This window comes from Trematomus bernacchii, unplaced genomic scaffold (assembly GCF_902827165.1).
Source record: "Trematomus bernacchii unplaced genomic scaffold, fTreBer1.1, whole genome shotgun sequence".
In the NCBI taxonomy this organism is placed as follows: domain Eukaryota; kingdom Metazoa; phylum Chordata; class Actinopteri; order Perciformes; family Nototheniidae; genus Trematomus; species Trematomus bernacchii.
The window spans coordinates 5,860,595-5,884,959 of record NW_022987727.1 but is presented as its reverse complement, the minus strand read 5'-3'; the positions used below and the strand labels follow the sequence as shown (position 1 = coordinate 5,884,959).

General features: G+C 41.2%; 1 protein-coding gene across 1 annotated transcript; it reads left to right on the top strand.

Moving 5' to 3' along the window:
* Positions 1–3,407: 3,407 nt before the first annotated feature.
* On the top strand, positions 3,408–24,060 carry rimkla (ribosomal modification protein rimK-like family member A). Its single transcript, XM_034144860.1, is given in 11 exon segments — positions 3,408–4,619; positions 13,842–13,861; positions 13,863–13,901; positions 13,903–13,999; positions 14,002–14,087; positions 16,621–16,671; positions 16,673–16,715; positions 17,939–18,142; positions 19,704–19,855; positions 19,857–19,889; positions 19,892–24,060. Coding segments are annotated over 11 exon segments (1,218 nt in total). The 5' UTR covers positions 3,408–4,456; the 3' UTR covers positions 20,222–24,060.
* The last annotated feature ends 305 nt before the right edge of the window (positions 24,061–24,365 follow it).

Below are 24,365 nucleotides of genomic sequence, written 5' to 3'. Positions count from 1 at the left end.
ATCTCATCTTCCTATTGTCATTTTGATCTTATTTAAAGTCACTTTAGGCTGGGATGAACAACTGACAACTCAGACACCCACACATATGACTTATAAAGTTAAGCTTAATGTTGTTGAAGCTCAAGATGTGTGAGAGAGATATTTGTTTGGCATTTGAACTCAAATCACACTTCTCAGGATGTATATTTCAATGTATGGATCCATACTGTTGCTGTATTATTGACCAACTGACTCTTATGGTATTTACTTTATTAAAGTTGAACATCTACTACTTACTTCTGAGAAATTCAAAAGTTCAGCAAACAAAGGTATCCTTTATAAACAGGAGCTGATGCAGTTTGCTTGTGAACAACAGCTTTGTCTGTTACAGCTCTTCATGAAGTCCTTACAGACAGCCTTTATGTTTTTGTTAGGCTATAAGTTGTTAACTATGTGAGTTAAGTGGATGTAGCTCTAGTGCTATGTATCAGCATGTTAGACATGAGAGTGGAACAAGCAAGGATGTTTGACCTTCAATGTGCAGAATGTACGTTGCCACTAGAAGGATATTGTCACATGTATCTGTTGAAGGGGGCTTATGTCTCTGCTTCACTTAAACTCTTACTTTAAAACCCATGATTTTGTGACATCACAAAAGGTTGGGAAACCATCACTCATGGTCAAGTGCATATATAGGAGTTATTGTTGAAGTATATGTAATAATAAATTGTCTATGTGTTTGTTTGTGGGCTCTTACCTTGGGAATGCTTTTCGAAAGCCCCAATCTGTTAGAGTTTGAAAATATCTTCAACTTTGTGTTATTTTCCCTCAGTCTCTCATTCTGACTGTACCTGAAAAATATTGGAGAAAAATATCTATTACTGGGGAAATATCGTCATCTATAGGCACACACTAAAAGTAGCAGGCTCTGTCTTGTGTCTGTTGTGTTAGCCATAACCCGTTCAGTCGTGTCACCTCAGCCAGGAAGCTAGCCAGCTTATGGCCTATGGAAAAAAAACAACCAGGGTTAAATGAGTGAAGCTCAGAGAGACAGAAAAGTGAAGTAGAAAATAGGTGGCAGGAGAACAAAGTGACTAGAACTAGATCAAATAAGGTAACGTAAGATAAAGGCCATGTTGTTTTTCCTAATGCTATTCCTTAAATATATCTAATATGATTGAGAAAATGTTATTATGTTGGCCTAATATTGAGTAAAGAGTATTGACAACCCTATTTATTTGGCATTGTATTGGAAACTAGATTTCCATTTAGTGCAGCCAAGATTATTATGGCATTTTGATTCAAATGTAGCGGATTTGTAATAATTTAAACATTAAACTCTCGAAATACGTTTTAAGATTAGTATTACTGTTTACCCCAAATTTTGCCCCCAATACAAAATAGTAACATCAGAACATGTTTTCGCCCAATTTTACTTTGGGCTTTTTAAGTTGCAGGAGGGAAAGTTAGTCATGCTCAAAATATGTTGTGTTTTTGTTGTCTATGTCTGCAACGTCTGGCCCTGGTTTGTATCCAAGGATTACATTTGGGAACATTTCTTTGCTTATTTTGAGTATTTTTCAATGCAGTTCATCCGTAAAAAACATCTCAAAGTAAACTTCTGAAAAGTATTCTGGTAATATAATTGATGTTCCAAACTTGTAACACCACTACATTTAGTCACACAAATGATGTCTGTGGATCATATGGATCCAGTCCCACTTTTTCAGCGTTAGGTTTACAAACAACTCAGTGCTGCACTCTTCTGGATGGTGGAGGTATTCGAATTTGGAAACATTTGTCATAAAATGAGATGATTTGCAAAACAGCAACACCTGGTGCTGGAATTTTTCTTCATAGATATTTTATTATGGCTGAATACAATTGAAAGACTATAAACAAGAAGACTGCTCAAAACAACATCCGGAACAACCACACAAAGGACGCAACATGATGTTCAACATTTCTAAAGTGATTCATAACAAGTTGATAATGTTAGCAGGGTTTTTCTCCACATGTATATTGCATTACCTTTTTCTTTTAAGGACAAACACAATAAAAAAAATAAAAAAAACTCATCTTGGAGTTTCTTTTGGGCCATGGGTTGTAATCTGTGAATCCACCACATGAGGTCTCTCTAAGCTAAGACAATATGGCCTTAACGTAGGTTATTTTGGGGGGGGGGTAAACCCTTCTCTGAGTTTTACCTTGTATTAATAAAATGTCTTTATAACCACATAAAAACATGTTTTTCTGTTAAATGATTTAACTATCTTTCATGTCTCGTCTTTGAAAATGCAACCATATGTGACCTCACAGCTAATTAAGAGGAAATGTCTTTTCACCTCATGATGAGAAAATGTGACTGATGTTACTTATTACTTTTCACACTTCATCTCAACTTTAACAGTCATGCCAGAGTCATGTATTTTGCTTGTAGGCTGCTAAATGGTCGCATCTGTTCATCTGGAAACAAAATGCAAAATGTTAAAGATTTCAACATGACAATAAGAGGAGAGGTTGGTCTTGAAGCAGACCTTTAAGAGGGAGGTTTAAAAAGTGGTGCTTTGGCCTTTTGGAATTATTCTGAGGCAAGACTGGCTGTCGGTTTTGGACCTGTTTATTCTAACTAGGGTATTGTCATGTCAATATGGACTATGTGTAGGCTACTGAAATTTAATTTTTTATTTTAATGAAAATGTTGTATAACTAACTTGCTGTTTGTTATGCACACATGGGGTTTGATATTTTATTATTTATCAGGTTTATCTTCATGCACCCCCTAAAGCCACTGTATATTTTTGTATATTTTGTCTGGATACTAGTTTTCAGCAGAGCAGTCATCACTTGAAAAGATAATCTAGAAGAGTGCCAGTGTTATGCTATTTGAACCATTTGGATGGGACATTTTAGTTGTATCTGGGGGATAATGAAGTTAAGGTTTTAGAACTACAATTCACATAATGCTTTGGGGGATATAAACAGGAAATATAATGTCACAATGGTGTAAGTTAGCAAACCGAGCAACCTGTGTGCATTTAGCCTATACATTAACTTTAGCTACATTTTAACTAAGCACCACTGAAAGTATGCCAAATGAATTATTTGCAGTTTCTGTTTGCAAACTGGGCACACACCACTCTGTAGGCTAAACACATCAAACTATCACTGGAGTACTTTAACACAGCAACAAACTTAAAAACGTGACTCCAGAGTTTAAAGAGCGTAATTTTTCGGACATCGGAATCGGAAAATAGGTGTATGTGTGTTTAGATAGGAATGAGATAACCCTCCACATCCATGGTTAACCCCCACCCACAATGCTGGCGCAGGGACAGAGAGAGGAAGTGGGTCACTCGCAAACATTTCGCACCAATATCACATGGGAGTGTTTTCCCTCTCCTCCGCAGACACAGTGTTCCCTGGATGGCAGTGCTAAACCCGTAGCCTCTGCGGAAATACAAGTCATTGGTAGAATAAACGCCTCTCAGACATCAGTGCAGAGCAGAAGAAAGAAAAAAGGAAGATGGATAGTGTCTTTCGTTTGTGATGACCTTGTTTAATTTCCTGCCACTTCGGCATGGAGACAGCGCTGTCGGTTTTCGCCAAACCTCCTCGCACCGTCTGGTCTGAACCGGTTCGGGATGTGCGCGGTCTCGTGCTCACTGCAGACTCCACGCACGCACTGATTCGCGCAGCAGTCCGCGCCCTCTTCACGCTCCGTGCAGAAACGCTCTCATTGGTCAGGATGTGCACGACCCACCCACATCTCCCGCGTGCTGTTTGGACGACGAGTGAGTTCCCCAGTTGTGATTGGTCGATGCCCCTCCAAAACTTTTATTTTGGGGCAAGCCCCGTTTATTGTGCACGGGCACGCGGAGAAATGGAGTTGTAAACGAAGCTCGTGCACGTTTCAGCACCAAAAACTCGTGGACAGCAGCCAACGGAGGAGAAGGGGGTGACGCTGAGGGTTAGCTTATTGTGATAAACACAAGACCGAGCGGTTTGCGACGCCACACTGCCGCTGCGATCGCGGGAAACCTTCACCGGTGGCACTGAGTCGGGGAGGGACGACACACAGCGGCACAGCCTGTGCTTTGTTCGCCCCGGCGGGCAGATCGTGCCGCGAGCTGGATATCGGTTAGAGACACGTTTCAGCGGGTGAACACACCGTTTTTCTCGGTTCGCTCGTGTCGAATTTTTCGCGGTCTGGAGCCCACTAACTGCACCCCGGGAAGACCTAACGCCTGCAGATGAGGGGAAACAAAGGTGATAACGACTGTTATTCATCGGTCCGCGCGACGGTTGAGCCGGGGTCCTGTTTTTAGCCACATAGCAACTTGCTCGTGCTGCTAGCCTCTCCATTGTGTGAGCAGCTCTGCCGCCAGACCCCCGAGTCACTCTCTGCCGCCACACACCTGCTATAACTGTGTGTTCTCCGCCGGATTTTTTACTTTTTTGAATCCACCCATCCAAAATGTGCTCTCGGATTTGGTTCGTGACCGACCGGCGGATCAGCCAGGAGTACCCGCAGGTCCAGATCCTCCGGGCGCTCAAGGAGCGCTGCTCCGACGAGGATGTTGAATTCCGCTCGCTGCTCATGGATGAAATCGTGCTAACGATCAGCGATGGACAATTAGGCAAGTATCTCACACTTACTCAACGCAGTGGATGTGTGTAATTAATTCAGATGTACACAAAGTCAGTGGCATGCGGGTATTGTTTGGGTAGCTCGCTGCTGTGAGGCGGGGAGAGGGCTAGCCCGGTCTGCCTGCTAGCAAGGAAGCGGATGGTAACCACAGACGTGACCGCCTAACCCACTTTCCAGCTAGACTGCCTCCAGAGGGGAGCGATGATGCTTGATATGAATTTCGCTGAATACGGTACAATCCCAACAATGACGTCGATTATTTACTTAAGCATCAACGCACTGGGGATATTCATATTACAGAAGCATAGTAGCTGAAACAATACGATGAGTATTTTACGTGTTAAAGTGGGGTTTTTATATGGTAACCTGGCGCCAGGCCGAAGAAGCCACACATGTTTCACATAACGTTACAGAAAAGGCCGCCAGTAGACCAGTCTGGTGATTACTTTAATGTTCTCTTTATTGATTAAAGGTTATGAACAATACTACACCAGATGTAACCAGCACCAAAAAGCCTATTTTAGAATGTATTCTTATATGAAACAAAAGCCCCCCTAAAACGTATTCAGAATAAACAAATGAAACAAGTAAGCACATATTGCATCTGTAGAGCCATAATCTGTACCTGTTTCTTGCTATTTATTGATTAATTACTTGTTTTGATCTGATTTGTATTGTTATTTGTAGCAAAGAGATGTAGACTAACAATCAACAACACAGGACTGAATACAACAAAACACGGTATGAATGCTAGAGTATAAGGCCTAGTAGGAATACTATGACAGATCCACAGAAAGCACACTTGTGTATAAAGACAAATGAACTTCAGCTCACTCTTTCATATTTTCTGTTTTGTTTTACTTTATCTATGCTACTAACATCATGATGTAATTTGTGTTGTCATTTTGGCATTGCTATGTCCAGAAGACATAATGTGTGTTCTACTTATTATGAGATGACAATGTTTCTCAGTATGGACTCAGGGGGGCTTGATAATGTGGTGGTAACAGTAGGAACTCTCAACAAACAGACACACATTGAATTTATCAGGGCAGTGTGAAGTGGGGCCGGTGTCACCAGATGAGAGGCGTGCAGGTTGCAATTAACACATAAACGGTGTAGGCTGCCACTGGCAGAGGCTGAATAGTTGGGAGAGCATGTGGGATGGATAGGGGTGAGATTGAGCAGCACGTCCCTCACAGACTGTTACATCAGGTCAACTGTACAGACCAGTCATGGTAGAGCTTTGAACTCAACATGGGTTTAACTGAAATGCCAACAATGGAGTATTTAAGGTGTTTTAACAAACTGCTTGTCTGTCACATACACTAGTAAGGCCAAAGGACTATTTATGAACATAAACAAATCCTAGAGGTGCTATTTGTGTCATTCATACAAAATATCTACCAAATGATAATTCAATGCAGTTGTTGTTACCATGGCTAGATAATCTTATTTTAAGACGAGGCTACTCTGTAATAAAAAATGCTAAACATTTTCTAGGAAATATACTGAAATTAGACAATATTAGCCAACACAGACAGATAGGAAGCAGGCTGTCTAGATCTTTAGCTTAGCATGCAAGTCTAGAAGGGCAGTTAGCAGGGTCTGTAATCCATGCTGGACCCTAGTCTGCATGCATCTTCTGAGCCTTGGCTTGACACCACAGATTACCAGCCAGTAGGCAGATTAGACACAACCTTCCGATCTTTAGCCCACTTTACTATCCATTAGACCACCACTATCCTCACTAGATTAGTGAGTGTTTACAACGTTTCTACACTAGAAACATAAGTGATTGTGATTGGAAAAAGCACTTCAGGTGAATCACCAACTCTTTAAGTGGTAATAGTTATTTACCAACACGGTTCTTTGTCTTTAGTGCATTTATATTTGAATAAAACTATACATTTGACTCAAGAAATATGTATCAATACAGGGCAATTCAAGGTTAAGAATGATATGCTACCATAACTGGTTCAAACATGCCTTTAGACAACCTCAACCAACTAAAGCTGAGGTGTTGCACATGAGTATTTGCTTTAGGATAGGGTAGGTCAGAATGCAATCCTAAAACTGATAGGCTAACACCTTTACTGCTTGCTATTTCAAATTGCTCTGCATTCTCAAATCAGGTTGAGGTCCAGGTTTCACACTGAAGTTAATGGGTTCAATGTGTCCCTATGGGGGAGAGATGAGTACACACACACACACACACACACACACACACACACACACACACACACACACACACACACACACACACACACACACACACACACACACATGTTTTAATGACCAATGATGGCCCCTCACATAAGACAGCCAAACCCAGCATTCAGCTCGCTAGTGGCATTTCACATCCCATGATTTGCACTGAGGGGTGTTTAAACAGAGACCGGATATGAACGCCTGTCGCAATGCTTTGTGATTCCTGCACATGCCAGTGGGCACACTTATACCCAGAAGATGATAAATGCAACGCTCCTGTGTCAGTAAATTAGAAGGTGGAGCACTAAGGAAGACTCAGAATCTTAATTTACCTCCAGACATGTGAGTGTGTATCAGCAATATTACATGCAGTTGAGAAACTGTAGCTCTAATGTCAATACTTGTTTGGTTATTACTTATTTATGTAGCACAGATCCCCTTTGCTGAGAAATGAGCTATATGATGATCAGCAGTATGGCAAGGCTGTTTACCTGATTTACATTCACAAGCTGTTGTGCGTTATTTAGGTGGTTAAAAAACTGAGTTCATGCCATAAATTAGGGAGATTTGATAGGCCTTTATCATAGTAATAACCTGAAACCCACTTTAAATTCAAAGTTATATTATACAAATGTTTACCTTACAAATACATTTTTATTATAATAAGAGATAATAATTGGGCATGTCCTTTGCTCATGTTACACCCCCAGAGGAAAAGAGCTTGCTCATGAAATGGCAAGCAGTATCTCATTTGCAGGTTCTGACGTGCAGACCACAAATATTTGCATTTTATTGGTATCGCCAAGAGGCTCACAGTACCTGCTTTTTCCTCTAGATAGAAAGAAGAATATATGAAGGGAGCTCACATTCTAGTGACGGCAACACTGACTGGCAAACACTGGGCTTTTTTTTGTTTAATGTTATTGTTCTTCCTGAAAATACTATTCCTATAATCCAGAGGATTAAAGGGCCTGTGGTTTGGGTGTTTCGTCATATAGCCAGGGGTGTCTCATTTGGTTCTCACAGTACTTGATTTCTTCTCTATATAGGAAGAAAGAAATGATATACAGTGTTTCCCACAGAATTTGATTCCCCCCCCCCCCCCCCCCCCCCCCCCCTGGCAAGAAAAGCCAAAGGTCCCTTAACCTATTCGGGTGGCCCACACATCCACCCCCCCCCCCCCCCCCCCCCCTCAAATAAGAAAATACATGCGAGTTCATGGCTACTGTAGACAACGTTCTTGTTGCTCTGTGTTGCGTTGTTAATGAGTGAGACACACCGGAGTTGAGGATCATAGGGTTTATTCTCCCAAAAATATAATTTACAATTTACAATTTAGGCATTTAGCAGACGCCTTATACCAAAGCAATTTACAATGACCAATTACAGGGACATTCTCCCTGGAGTAACTGAGGGCTAAGTGCCTTACTCAAGGGCACACTAGTAGTGGTGTTCCAGGCGGGATTTGAACTCGCAACCTTCCGATCATCAGCCCACCTCACTATCCATTAGACCACCAAAATAAAGTATAAATAATAAAACGATTATTATTTTTATTTCTTTTTATGAGATCCATTTGTGGCGGACGATATTTAATTGTGGCGGACCGCCACAAATAAATCAATGTATGGCAAACACTGATATATGAAGGAAGCTCATAATTCAAGTGAGGACAATACTGATTGGTAAAACCTGAACATATTGACTGTCTTCATTAACTGTTAGTGAAGTTAGATTTGCATTAAAATCGTTCTTGTGCCAGAGTCCAGTTAACATCCCAAGCTGCTGCTCCAGACCCTTTCGGCATGCACCCACTGATCTGAAAACCAGTCAGAGCAGCTGCTCATCAACAACATTTGTGTTGTAACTGTAGGCAACTGAAGCAACTACTGTGCTTGTTTTTATATTATTCTGGCATGTCACAGAGATGTTGATTTATGACTAAACAAGAGAGCATGTGGAAAGCAAAGAACCTTGCACAACACAAATCTAATCCATAAATCGGTCATTATTAGCAGATGAACAACACAAACCTACTAAAAGGATCCATCACTAATAACTGTTGTGAATTTGTGAATGTCAAGCCTTACTTTTTATATATGGTCATACTAATCATACTTGACTTTGTAATTTGCATAGTTGCCGTAGCCAAAGATAGCAGTGTCTGCATATGGACTCTTAAAAACGTCTAACTTCACACTTTCTGATGCGAAATGATGTTTCAAAATGTGGTGAAAATAAGCTGAAGGTTATCACAAACACACAGTTAATATTTGAAGAATCAGGATCTTCTGCATGCAAATGGCCTAAATGGCACCCCACTATCTGACAGCAGGCATCATGCCAAAAAGATTTCCTATATATTTATACTAGTCACTCTGGCAGTCAAGCATCATTTGGAAAACACATCAGTTAAAATGGCCTTGTTGAATGTTTTTTTTTCAAACCAGTTGCTGTGGCTAGGGGATACAAAATATTTCCTACACATGATTATGGCAAAAATACAAAAATAGCCATTGGGTAAGGCTTGGCGAGAGAGTGTACGGACTCACTCAGTCACCTCACCCAAGCACTTACTCCATTCCACAGAGCAAAACATTATTTTATTAAGCGTTGGTAGCAATTTACTCTATTGTATGCTTATAGATTAATATTTTACGATATACAAATATGTTAGAGTCGAGTTACTTGTAATATTGATTCAGGCAATTATGCATGTGTTCCGAATTGAAGTGCATGATGCTGTAAAGTGTGATATCAAAGAAAGCTGGTATCTTCAAAAACATGCATTCAGAGCTTTTATCAGTACATAATTGTGTTTCCATCATATGGCCAAACCAGAAGTATGAAAGATGATCATTTAAATTACAGTCAATGTTATTTAATGAGAACATTCTTCAGTGGCAGTTTAATGTGTTTTGTTGATCTCTGTTTGTATGCTATTCTGACAGATATTTTTTTGTCTAATGATAGTTGAGGTACTGTGAATGCTAAATTAAAGTATGCTAACTATCGGCTAAACAGTACACAGGCTAACTAACAGATGATGTCCAGGATAACAGGGCCTCTGTGTTTGATTATCAAAAGATCTTTTAGCTTGGACTCACAGTAGGACTACAGTACATGTTTTTGCCTGACGAGGTTAGTGCAAATTGACCATTAAAGGCATTATTCGCAAAACCCTATCAAACCAGAAAAACCATGGGTGAACCTGCTGCCCCATCAGGCTAATTTAGACAGTATCCCCAGACACAGACTGCATTCAGGGCACCAGTCAAACATTGGCACTAGAGATGTCCCGATCCGATCGGGGATCTGGAATTTTTTATTTTATTTAATGTCACAAAACAAAAATGACCATGTTCACGTCTTAAAGTCATCCTGAGGCCTTAGTTTTGGTTTAAAATTACACAACATCATGTATGTGTTGCTTCTTTTGGGCTTGTTTTCATAGACCTGGTTGCTTATTTCTCTCTGGCAACAGAGTGGGCAGGGCGCAGTGTCTAATAGTAGCAGTAAGCTAACAAGAGGCTACGTTCAGCTGGTGCCTCGGGAGTCGGGACAGAGAAAATGTCAGGAGTTTGGAAGTATTATAAAATTGAAAGCGAAGGCAGTGTAACAGCCAGATGCAATGTTTTGCAAGGCGGAGGTTCCGCGTGGTGGAAAGAACAGAGCTACGTTCAACATGACCAATCTAATACAAACACCAACAACAACACGACGAGTACACAGCGGCCACTCAGGTAACGGCACTGAAACAACCGACACTTTCAGAGACTTTTAAAAGGAAAGAGAAACTGCCCCAGAACAGTGAAAGGCCAAAAAAATAACAGCCAAGATAGCTGAATTCATCGCGTTAGATGACCAGCCGTTATCTGTTACCTTTTTTTTCTCTTAATGCATTGCATAAAGATCGGATCGGGAAAAATCGGTATCGGCAGATTGTCAAAATCAAATGATCGGGATCGGATCGGGAGCAAAAAAAAGGTGATCGGGACATCCCTAATTGGCACCGCGTTTGTCGGCATTGCCTGCTTTGTGACGTTGCAACGGTATGCATAGAATGCTAGTGCTTGTTTGCTTGTCTGGCATATTTAAAATAGGATGCCCATATACAGTCCATTGAACATTATTATTGTCTGTTTTAGAAGTGAAGAAAACATTGTAACTACAAACGGGTCACACCCACACCAAGTGTAGACACTAAAAAGCCCATGTTGCTTTTGTTATAGAGCAAAATGGTCAGAAGGGGGTCTGAATGTTTTCGCACTGGTCACATGACGTACAGTGCACACGAACACTTGCTCAAATGAATAGGACTGATTCATCTGGCTGCCTCATTGCTCTCTGTTTTGGTTCCCCTGGAGATGGAGACGAGCACCATGAACAGTGAATACTGTCTGTCAAAAAGCATGAGACCACATCCCCTGGCACTTCCCACTGTAATACCATTCTCAGTGCTCTCAGTGACTGCACAATCAGAGCAGTGTGGCTACAGAGACCGTCAATTCTCCTGCTTCTGTACTGAGATTGTGAGAAGGAAGAGGAGGAGTAAAAAGCGAGGGTTGGCAGTCTTTTCATGGCTCCATACTTATTTTTTCATTTGCCCCTCCCTTCCCCTCCTTCCTCTGTGGTGAGTCTGGAAGACATCCCTGACCTATTCTGCCTCTCTTTTGTTCCTGTCTCTACCTGTCTGTGCACAGAAAGAGCTAAAAAGCGAACGTTGGCCACACCCAAAGTGTAATCATTAGGGCTGTGCAATTAATCGTATTTTAATCGCAATTACGATTTTGGCCTGCCACAATTACGAAAACAACATAATCGAAAAAAAAACAATTATTTTGCTTTGCTAGGTCTGTGACAGTGCACTGCAACATATTTGATCTAATTAATTTTGGTCTAATTTATTTTTTATTTATCACATTTATATATGTTTAGTAGCTTGTGGAAGTGTGCTCCAAAATATTTGTTGATCTTGTTTATTGGTATTTATTATTTTTACATTATTTATTTAAATGTAAATATTTCATTTATTTTTGTATTGGTTTTTCAGTTGAATTACACATTCAGGGTAATCAACAGTTAAAAAGATACTGTTCAAATTATTATTTTTATTTGTTTTAAAGTTCAATAAATGGAAGTCAATGAATAATCGTATTAATAATCGTGATATCAATTATTGAACAAAATAATCGTGATTATGATTTTTGCCATAATCGCACAGCCCTAGTATACATGTTATGTTGGCATGATGTACAGTGCATCTGCCGACACATCTAGCTGTCTGTTCTTATTACTAATCAACCGCTGAGCTTGTGGTGACCTGTGATGATCTCAGCCAGAGGTGCTGTCACTATTGTTAGCTTGCAGATTCTAAAATGGCTGAAAATCAGGTCACAGAAGAGGTGAAGTGCTGTGCAAGTGACAAGTGCGTCTCCTCCCGTCCCCCTGTACAATACACTTTAAAAATACGTGCATATCCTCACAAACACACAGGTTTCGTTGTCACCCAATCTGTTTCTTCCCGATGAGCTGATGGGTCGCGTTGCCTGCTAAAAAATCTCACAGTCTGTCTCCGTTTCCTTTCTCATCCATGGTGGAAAGAGTAACACATTCACAAGGGAAATGCTGCCAATCTATAGCTTATGGCAATGGCTGGTGAGTTTGCCATCTGTGTTTGGCAATTATCAAGCCAATATTCAGTTTAAAATCTTGTTCTGATCTGCAGATTAAGATGGCTGTTGATGCAGACTGGGGCAATGCTAGTACATGTTGAAATGTAGCTGATCTTTAGCCTTGTAGTAGAGTGCCATTCTACCATACAGGCTTCTTTTTCAAGTCTCCCCTGTTTCAATGGCTTATACATGCTGTGCTGAATTGAAATGGCTGATCAGTGACCTATTCAGATGTGCTCTGTTAGCCTGTTGTATTCACTTTGCTCACATTTGCAATAATAAAGTGGCCACAGGGCTGAGGACATTGAAAACCAATGTCATTTTAACTTTCAATGAAACAAAACACTATTATTTTTAGATAATAGTCACCAAAAGACAATGATGTTGCATTGTGACAGGATACAAAACAAGATTACCATAACATATCAGGTTACCACCCTGATGTGTTTTGCTGTGTGATTAACATCAAGACCCTTGGGGTTCAAAGCATCTCTCCCTAACCCACTGCCCTACATAGACAAACAGTCAACAGTGTCAGTACAGAAACAAGGATATCTCTTTTTCCAGTCAAAGAACATTGGCCAAAAAGGTAGTGGAGCTGGCAGTGCTGTACATTGACTTTGCCTGCAGCATGCAAATAATTGTATCAGCTGGCAATGTTTTGTAAGTCATAATTTAACACAATCATCCTTGGAAGTGGATGCCTCTTTCTAGTCCCTACTCTGCCAACTCTCAGTCAGATATGTGTGTTCTGTGGGAGGATCGGAGCATAGTCCACAAATAGTCTCCATAAGGAGATGAGTTCACTTTTCCAGCAGGAGTTGGTGTTTTCTAAATCCCAGCAAACCCATTTCACAATGTTCCCAGCTCCTGTAAACATGACCTTAAGGATATAATGGAAGCTATAAAACTATGACATGTTGCTTTTTAACGTGGCTGTGGGTCCTTGAGTGCAAGAAAAACAATATTGATGTGAGAAAGTTTTCTTTATTAGTGGCTCGGAATTGTATTGCTCTTTTAGTGCTCTAAAAAGGTTGTTTTGGTTGGTCCGAAAAAAACGTTTAAAAGATACTGTCTGGTTTGTACTTCTTGTCAGTGTTTTAAGCTGTTTTGCTTATTCTTTTCAAACAAAAGATCCATCTTCTTGATCTTGTCATTCAGCATGGACACTTGTAATCTAAGTGCTATTCATATCCTCAGAGGAAACTACTCTGAATAACTCACTATATTTATCAGGATCTAAGTGTTTTTTGTTATTTCTAGCTCACAAATTTGAATTTTTGTTTCACTATAGTAATCTTTCTTCTACCCCCTCCTGCCTCTAGGTCTGCGAGTGGAGCAGGAAACTAGTGACATCTTATCCACAGGTGGTGGTGGTGCGGGTGGCCCACGCCCTGGGTGCAGTCAGATAGTGACATCACCGTGCTGCGCCACCTGGAGAAGATGGGCTGTCGGCTGCGATCAACCGGTCCCCAGGCTATACTTACTGTGTCAACAAGTTCTGGACCTTTCAGGAGCTAGCCGGCCACGGAGTGCCTCTTCCTGACACCTTCTCTTACGGTAAATCAATAGTTGTCATCTTTTGTTCACAGTGTTGGTGTGTTGTGGTAGCACTGTGCTGTTGTAACCAAGTCTCTGTTCAGACCTGGCTTTGACATGCGTCTTTGTTGATCCAAACACGAGTGGTCATCTCTAAGTAAATTAGTTCACAGCTGGTATTGGAAAGTATCTTGAGAGGCATCATTTTCGTTTTCATATATCAACAAAACACATTTTTCAATGAAAAAAACGTTTTGTTATTAGTTTTCTGTGTGTGTATACATTTCAGTTCTCACACTCACCTAAATTACATGCATTGACAATACAAAAACCTGCAATGACTAATTAAAAAGCACCACAACAGTCTTTGTCTGCCTATTGGTGCGCTGTTCTCCACCCAACAGCGGTACCGAGACGCACAAAGCTCCAGAGAGCCGAGGATAAGAGCAGGTGGTCGGTCCTCAGATCTGTGCAGAGCACCGGAAACAAAACACTGACAGTATGATAAACAACATCCAAACACAACACTCACTCTTGGTGGTTTCTGTGACATGAGAACGTTCAAAATACTAATGTTTAATACAGAAACGGCTTTGAATACACCAAGCTATCCATAGCAAAGACCTTATTGGTTCAAAGCCAGTGACTGATCACTTACTCTGCATTAAGCAGAGGATATTGGTTGATTAGACAGTTCTTTAATGTGGCCCCATGATGGCATTACTGCACCCACAAAAAAAAAGAAAAGTCCACAGGTGGCGCAGACCACCTCTGGATGTGTCCTGAGCAATCAGATCTCCATTCACAGCATTCACATGTGTTGTTATAGGTCACCAGAGAAGAAGGGTCATGGTATGAGCAGTGACTGATATATCTGAGGGCAGTAAGTACAAATAAGAATGTACTCTATACGCCTCCTTTGGGATATTAATTTTTTAAATGTAATTTTACCTAATTAACAAAAACACACAAACATCAATTTGAAGTGATAGTCAGGATGATGGGTCTTAGCAGGATAGGTTTGGTACCTTTGCTCTAGGGGCACATCAGGAAGGCCCGTGGGGTTAAAACTGCCACCTCTTCAGCTTCCAGTCCACACTCTGTATTTGGACTTGATCCGGCTACCCTCCTGTAACCAAGCCACGTCCCTGTGGACAGCATCACTGCAGTCAGTTACTGAATGTGGACGCATCTAGCTTCATTAATGCTTCCACTTCCAAGAGTCCACACTGCATTTTACCTGATGTAGGGCCCTTGGTGTTCAGTGCTTTAGAATGCAGACTGTTATTGCCCTAGCAGAGTACATACAGTGTTGAATATTCTGCAGATGAATTCATTATGAAATGTATCACTAGTTGTTGTTATAATATACAAATAGATATTCTCTGTTAGTACCGATAAACAAGTTCTAAGGTAATATACTGCATCGTCCTTAATGAAATGGATATGAGCATAAACAGCAGCACTGCTGTGTCACGTATGTAATCACATTAGTTGCATCACAGGCTTTAGTCCACATGGTGTCTGTATAAAAGGATTAATAAACCATCAGTAGGCTCATTATTCTGCTGCAATGACTCAAACACAGAGAGAAGATTACATTTACATATCTGGTCAAACCATTATAGCCACTAAACCACACTGATCATTTCACAGTTTCTCTGACACAACCTACTGTTGCTAAAGACATGAAGGGAGGCAACATGAGCCAGACTGCTGTTTTCATTTGTTGTAGTTTCTGCTTTCCAAAAATCCCCAGTGCTGTGGTGTTTGTGAGAGCAGACAGAGAAGGATACAGACAGAAACAGAAGGAGGGGGTGTTTGGCCTACATTCCATTCGTCTCTGCACAGTGGGCCAGGCGATGCATGCAGGCGGCTGGAGAGCCTATGTTACCCCCCCCCCCCTCTAATCGCCCCACCCCTTGGTTTTTCAAAATAAAAGATGCCTTCGCCTCCCTCCTGCTACCCTCTGCAGCCTGTGACGTGGCTGTTCCCACATTTGCTATCCACTCCCTCCGTTTCCTCTGCTGTTTCTTCCCGCTCACTGAAAAACACATGTGAATCAGCGCATGGGGAAACAGCCGTGTGTCAGAGCAGTTCACATCTGTTCCGTTGACCGAATGCCAGATAAGAACAGACAGGCAAACAATGATCGAGAGAGGGAGAGAGGAGTGGAAATGGATTCTGACACATTTTTCAATCATTTCTTGAGCCGAAGTAGAGAAAGCTGGATCACATCTGCTTGCTGCAAAGCTGCCTCTCTCGGTCACCGTGAGATATGGTCAGCTGCTTCACATTAATGCATCCCTCTGTGACCGCTTTGTTCCAATCTCATGAATCAAGCAGCAAAATAAGTATAAGCTCAGGACAGCACTCCTACAGCCTTGCTTTATTGAGTCACTTCTGTTGCTATAGCGACAGGCTACATTCCCTCCCCCCACCCTGTTCAGATGGCGGTAATGTGTGAACCATGCTATCAAAACAAGAGCTTTTTTTATATATATATTGTACCCCTCTGATTGGCTTCATGTTTCTGTGTTTGTGTGCATGGGCATTTACCAGGAGGGCCATGACAACTTCCGAAAAATGATTGACGAGGCAGAGCCACTCGGCTACCCCCGTGGTGGTGAAGAATGCACGGGGCCACAGAGGGTAAGAGCGTCAGTCTGTTTCTCCCTGTCACCAGCTCGGTTCAACACACCTCACCCCAAAAATCAGTACGCAGCTACTGGCAGCTCAGTCCACTCTGACATGAAATTCATTGTCAGAGTGTTAAATGATTTAGGACTGTGGTGCTGCAACAACCCAAAAGAAGCATGTCGTTGTAATGCTTGCTTCATGGCTGCTGGGTTAATCATCTCTGTTTCTGCTAAATTGGCCGTAGTTTTCTCATTCTGAATGAACTCACAAGGGGCTTGTGGAACATTTGAGCTTTCCCCAATAATGTTGGAGATGAGCCCCAGTGTCTGCTGACCCATTAGCCTTTCCCTATTCAAATTATTGACACTTGGCTAGCGTGCCAAGGAATAACAATGCACCATGGATAGCCCAGGCTGCCGGCACAAGGCATTGATGGGGAATGCAGCCGTTGGTCAACATCTAACTTTGAACCTTTTTATGGGGGTCTTCTCTCAAGGGTTGCTTTCCTCCCCTCAGTGTTAACCTTTGTCATTGGCCGAAGTCCAATTCCTTCTCTTGAGCAAATACAAGGCCTGTTTAAAAATATTTGAAGGGTTGTTTAAAATCTTAACAACCATTGTTTTTAAAGGGTCAACGCTAGATGCCAAATTGAAATGTTCTTGCTGGTCAATTATTTTGAAAGTACTTCAAAATCTAGTGTGTGCATTTGTGGGCATCTCCGCATGTTTAATACCATCGATACAAAGTAGTCATGTGTCTCACTGAGCCCTGAACAATGACTCGTGTTTTTTCTAAGCGTGCTAGCTTGACAATGTCCTTCTTCACATCTTCATGATGTTACCCAGGGATTGCTTTGTCATCTTATTTGGATCGTCACCTACACACAATGTACAAAAGCACAGCAATCACAAGATTTCCCCCAGTGCCGGATGAGGGCTTGACAACAAGGAGACGAGGCCAAGTGGTACTAATTAAAACGGGCATTCTCTATCCTATGTGAGAAGCAATTATGTGGCCGCTAAGAGGAGTGTCCCATCCATTATACAAAACACAGGAACTGGCAACAGGCTTAGTCAGCAGATGCTTCTAATTGTCAGCAGAATCGAAGACCATGCCACTTATTTTCATGTTAAAAATCGACATTATAACACACATCTCAGACCCTGCAAGCATGCAAATATCTTTGTTATCCTGAAAGTAACTCATATTGATTTTTCTTCCTTCATCTTTTGTCTCTTCCTAGGCAAAGCTGTGTTCCTGGCCCGGGACAAACACCACCTGACAGACCTGTGCCACTTGATCCGCCACGACACCCCCTACTTGTTTCAGGAGTATGTCAAAGAGTCGCATGGCCGTGACGTCCGGGTGGTCCTGGTGGGCGGCCGTGTCATCGGCTCGATGCTACGCTGCTCCACGGACGGTCGCATGCAGAGCAACTGCTCTCTGGGTACGCAAACGCCTCCGAGAGCCAATGATGACACACTGAATTACTAAACTATTGAGCACTGTCACACACTAATTACATTACTGAGCTCGCCCCCCCCCCCCCTTCCCCTCATTACAGTTACCAGCACTGCCACATTGGAACATTTTTTTATTTCGTTTTTTTTACTCTAACATTTTGAAGATATCCTTTATGATCCCAAATTGGGAAATGTTTTTCACAGCAGCATGTTAAAACAAGGCATTGCACATCATTTGATAAATATAAAGAGTAAAAAATAAACCAACATAGAATATAAGCATCTCAAAATAGAAAATAAAACTGAACTAAAAAGTAAAATAAATACTCTTTCTACTGTGAAAAGACAACATCAGTAGACTACCTGTCAACTAAACACTATTAAGGGCCAAATAACAGCTAACACATTTTAAAAGTAGGATATTATTAACAATAAGTGTGCAAGGAATAGCATATTAAATAAATATAAATGTGAAATATACAGTGTTAAAAAAAGTCCAGTTATAAGTAAAGACAGGCTTTAATTATTTCAAAAAAGAGCCGTGTGCCACATTTAAGGTGTCATGGCTGCTCTTATCATTCCTGTGTATGCGGGTAATATTTAACGGTCATAGCATTTTTGAAATTGTTTATCGAGAATAACGGTCCATCTGCTATATAAACCAGTTTTTTGGAATCGTGGCCAAGTCAACAAGCTTGTCCCGGAATGTGCCCTGCAGACATCGAGTGAGACAGCATTCCAGCTGATGAGACTGATTTTGCGTGACAGAGTATGAGCAGTGCTGCTGGTGTAGGCTGCTTATTGGCTGTGACATATTTAGGACGCTAGTAAGCAGGTTGTTCTGCGTTTATGAAACATATCGTGTTGACAATTGCACTCACTGGTGTTGTATTTATATATGTATCAGAGTTCTCACATATTTCCATGGACAAAATGTCACATATTTCCCATGACCTTTCAAGGACACTACAAAATGTCCATGGTGAAGTAAACAAACAGAACTGTGACTCCAGTTGGAACAGCAACCTTTTCAATATCTTATAGGTGTTTTATGCCCATATTAACTTCATATACTACGTCAATACTTCAAACTAAAGGCACAGTGCATAAATAGTTCTGTGTTTACATCACTTATCAGTCTTCACTGGCTTTTAAGCATGAGGGGAAACAGAACCCACTGTACGATCAGTGTATTCAAATGCATTTGATAATAGACTCATTTCTGGATGCAAGTCTAACAATAAACATTGCAGCAACATCATTATGTAGCTCTTCACAATCTAATTTGCTTTAGTGTCGCATTAGGTGGGAGGTTATCCCCTAAAGATTACTCTAAAAGTTTGTTTTCATTAAACAAAACATATTTGCTTTTTATCACTTTCATTACTTTTCCTGGCCTAGAACATATTTCTTAAATCCTCCGCAAACACTGCATGATAGCTCTGTTTGATAGTAGATGATTCGTGACAGTCCTGGAGGTTGAAATGAATGAACCTGGTTGTTGTGGGTATTAACCAGCAGCGATGTCTCGGTCTGGACTGTTAGGGGGGTGTCCTGTATGATGTGCCCCACTGAGCGAGCAGGGGAAGCAAGCTGGCCATCGAATGTCCAACATCCTCGGCATGGACGTGTGCGGCATCGACCTGCTGCAGATGAACGACGGCTCCTTTGTGGTCTGCGAAGCGAACGCAAACGTTGGGCTTCATTGCCTTCGACCAGGCATGCGGCATGAGGACGTGGCGGGCATCGTCGCCGACTACGCCCTGTCGTTGCTCCACAGCCGACTCACCGTAAATGTCCCTGCTGTCCGTGGTGTCGAAACACCAGCGAGACCAGCAGCGAGCCCGGGTGGCCCCGTGCCCACCGGGGGCGGGGGCTCGCTGCCCGAGGCCGTCTGCAACATGTCCGTGGGTTCTACCTCCAGCGAGAGTGACCCCGAGCTGGCGGAGCCCTCCCAGTCCTCGCCCCGCCAGTCCACAGCCCCCCCCCTGCCCGACCTCCCCGATCCAGCCTACAACTTCAACACTCTTCTCGCCAATGAGATCAAATTATTGACTGAGTAAGATCCAAGCAGCTTCATGCACACACACAAACACGACAAATGCATATGAAGAATGAGCACACACACACACACACACACACACACACACACACACACACACACACACACACACCTGTACGCATGGCAACTGACATTCCTTTTGTAAACACATATCAATCCAAAAACCCTTCAAACACGTTGTTTAATGCAAAACATGAGCGGTGAAAACACATTCAAACACAACCACGGGAATACAAACACCAAAACATGAGCCTTATCCTACCAACTCCCTTAAAAAAAAAAGATTTCAAAAAAAAAGATCTGAGGCTGCTCCCCTGACTCCGCGCTCTCCAAAACGGTAAACCCCAATTTACCCCAAACTTAGCTTACACTGCAGGCATGGTGGCGGGAGTGGGATATAGTGCATACGTTTACTAGTTTCAATTAGCAAAAATACTGAGGGTGAAGGTGGTGTGTTTCTTGGGGTGGGCGTGGGATTCCAATAAAGGCATGCACCTGTCATATTGTTTCCTTACTACACCGTATTATTTAAAGGAGAGTCTATGGTATGTTGTCATAAAAGAGGGGTTTCCTGCTGAGACTGTAGTACGGTTAGATGGAGATGAAGTGTTTTTTTTCTAAGTCATTCGCTCCTTGGGAGAGCGATACATCCTCATGCTGGGCACATTACCCTGACAGTTCTGATGTAGCCATGTAGTGCTCCTGTCGAGGACACAGAACTAGAGGGGCAGAAACTGAAGCTAGGCAAATTAAATGTCAATTTTCTGCTTTTCATAACGAGAGTTTAAATCACTACACTTTTCATATGGTGTAAATCCAACTACAACAGAATGTATACACAATGTTTTAACTTTTCTACAACTAAAATCCATTAAATGCCAATTTTTAAACGCTAATATTAAATGTAGCCCAAGTTGCTACATTGACCCTGAATAGAGGTTACCTTGTTCATGCGTTATATTATCAACCCTCCTGTGCACTGTGAATGAAGCAGGATGTTAATGTAAGCAGAACTGCGCTAACCGGTGTGAAGTAGTAGAAATAATAACAAATAGCATTTCTGTCTGAGTCAACAACCTGGAATATCAAAATGAATTGAGTGCAATGAACTCAATTTTTTTATTTATATTCCTAGCCTGTTGATAAGCCTTACCAGCAGCAGTAGCAGTTTGCTGCTTTTTATAAAATAATAAAATGTCTAGCACTTACGATAAACTGATGTATTTTTTTTCTCGCTCAGCTGACATATTTAGGAAACACGAGACAGGTGTGAAAGCTGCGTCCACACCTGTAAACAGAATATACCTCAGAACAGTGACTCCTCACTGCCATAGGATGACATAGATATTCAAACATACAGAACATATCAGCCGGGATGCTTGTGGTTTTCAAATGGCCCCTGACCCAGGTGTTCCTTCCTTTATGTCTAAGAGCTGTAAGTGTGTATTATTTTGTATTGCTTTACAGCTTTTTTTGTAAATATTTAGATAGGGATTTAGCTTCGATGCATACTAGTATACAGCTGCTGAAACTGGAACGGCTGACATAACTGCCAACATTGACATTTACATAAGCTATTGTGGACAAACTTCTTTGTATAGACCTGCCATCTTTAAAGGTTTAAAATGAAATTTGGTGCTAACATTTCTGAATTTGATTAGATGTGTTTCCTCAGTCGTATGAGTTGTAGATTTTTTCTTTTACGTTTTCAACTTTTTTTTTATAACAATGAAGTATCCTAACCTTTAGAATATGTTGGCATAGTGTACAAATAATATGGGAATTATATTTTTGCCGCATCTTTGAATAGAATGTTACTTTTTATTTTTCTTAGAGAAGAAATGGAAAAACAAAATCCAGGGATTTCAGCGGCCAAGAGCATATTGCTTACGGTTTTTGGGTTCTGTTTATTTACCTCCTGTAGGCCTTCTGAAATAACTACTAAAATAGAGGTAGGGGCATGGGCTAAATGCCATTCATTAGGACAAATGGGACAAAAGCACAAACATTAGTTGTTCTCCATAGTGACGTCCATGTTTTTAGACTTATAATAACCCTTCCTGTTGAACATATCTCAGGGAAGCAGCCTGGATCTCACCTCTGACCCCCAAAAGCACGACATATCCATTTGAGCTAGAGACATGCAAAACATTACACATAGCTACAGGCAGACAGAAAGATACACAAACAACAATACATAAAAGGTTGTGAACTACAGTATAAGACATGTGGTGTATACCATGGTTACCATGCACCTTTTCGCCCTGCTTGTTTTATATTGTTCCTTGTTTTCTTCCTAATTTATGGTCTTTTAGAGAAGAAAAGTGGGTTTTGTGTACACTAATGTCTCAATAAAGTGAACCGCTGTGAAGCTTAATAATATTTTCCTCTTTGTGGGCCGAATTTACTAACGCCTGGAATTCTAACAGGGGCCTGCTTGAGGGTGCCAAATCTAAAACCGCCAGACAACAGGAAAGCAGCTTTCACTCTAAGTCTGCTGTCAAGTGCATCACAGTGGCTCTACTGAGAGAATTACCACCGTTTACACTACTGTGCTGATGGTGTCACGCTATCTATAGTATCTGACAAACCAAACTGTGAAATCCGCTGATGTCCACTGTCCTGACATGCAAGGGGGCGGTGGGCTGATTATCAACAAGTCCCCATCCTAAAATCAAAGCTTATATTAGTATCTCCAATTGTTGTCCCCTATTTTTCAAGTCTCGTCTTTTTCATTCAAGCCTTTGTCATCCCACATGGTGTATGTCAGTGAAAATGTCAGATCACATATCCTTTGAAGACATAACAAGCCCAGCCATAAGAAAGAGTGAATGTGCATATCTCTCTTGAAGCCCTGTTGTTTAAATCTGTAGTTTACACATCATCCATAATCCACACAGTGCACATTCAGCCTCTTCAGGTTCATTTGACTGTGCCCAACAACTGTTATAATGCCTTTTTATTGCCTGGCTTCCTCGGGGAGCAATGATTTGAGGATCAGTCGGGTCAAGATCCCAATTCAGGTGGGTTTCTTTTCTTCTGCTTTGTAATTCGTAGACCAGTGGCATGATACACGGCATGGAACCTACTGAAAGAAACGGGCACGGCATGTTGTGACACAGGGAAGGAAGAAAAACGTGTTAATCATGAAATGATGGAAAGTGTATTGCCCTGTGGTGCTTGGCCAGCCTGGAACAAACATGAAAGGACCCTTTGGACTAGTCACTTGTGTACAACGACACAAAAGAGCACAAGGTTACTATTTCATTCCAAACTGCTGCTAATGTATATTTGGCTAAAAAATTAAAAAGGGAATATGCGGAAATCAAAGTGTTTCCATGTTTGCTGCCATCTCGACACATGAAAATGAATCGGAATGCCAAAAACAAACATTTTGTTGTATAATTTAGTACTAGTAACACTAGTAGTGAGATGATTTTAAAAGTGATACTTTGTTTTGATAATGACATTAATTTTTCAGAATTGTATATAATATGTAGGATTTCTCAGCAATCACCAGGTTCATTTTATGTCCAATGTGTTTTAAAAACGAACCTGAGGTTTGCTAAAAGTTTACAACATTCTTTGATTTGCAGAAGGAAGCATGCAATGTTATGCTCTGTTGATATATAGACATTAAATGTCTTCAATTACATCTGCATAGCATATGGTGAAATTGATGAATGGTAATGGTCTGCTAGGTACGAGGTGAGCAAAAACTTGCAAGAAAAACTGTTGAAGCAAATGCCCTTGCCATGATTCTGTTCTGTAATCATTCTAACAGTGTTTACAAAACGGATCCAAACATCATGTTATTCACAAATGTGCAAAAGGATGTAATATATATCCCTCTTTTTTTTAGAGTCAAATAAAGATGAGCATTCAAAACCAACCAGTGTTTTACTCCTTTTTTGTTTCTACAGGGTGTCCGCGGGGTCTTAAAAAGTATTAAAAGTTGATAAATCAATTTAGCGAAAATGAAGGCTATTAAAAAGTATTAAACGGTATTTTCCAAGGTATTAAATGTTGTAGCTTGTTTTCAATAAGTTATATAAAATTGTCCAAAGAGGTTGTATTCTACAGTGTGCCTGAATGTAATCATTGCGTAGGAGTGTAGTGTGATTCTTTGTAGTTTAATTTATGCC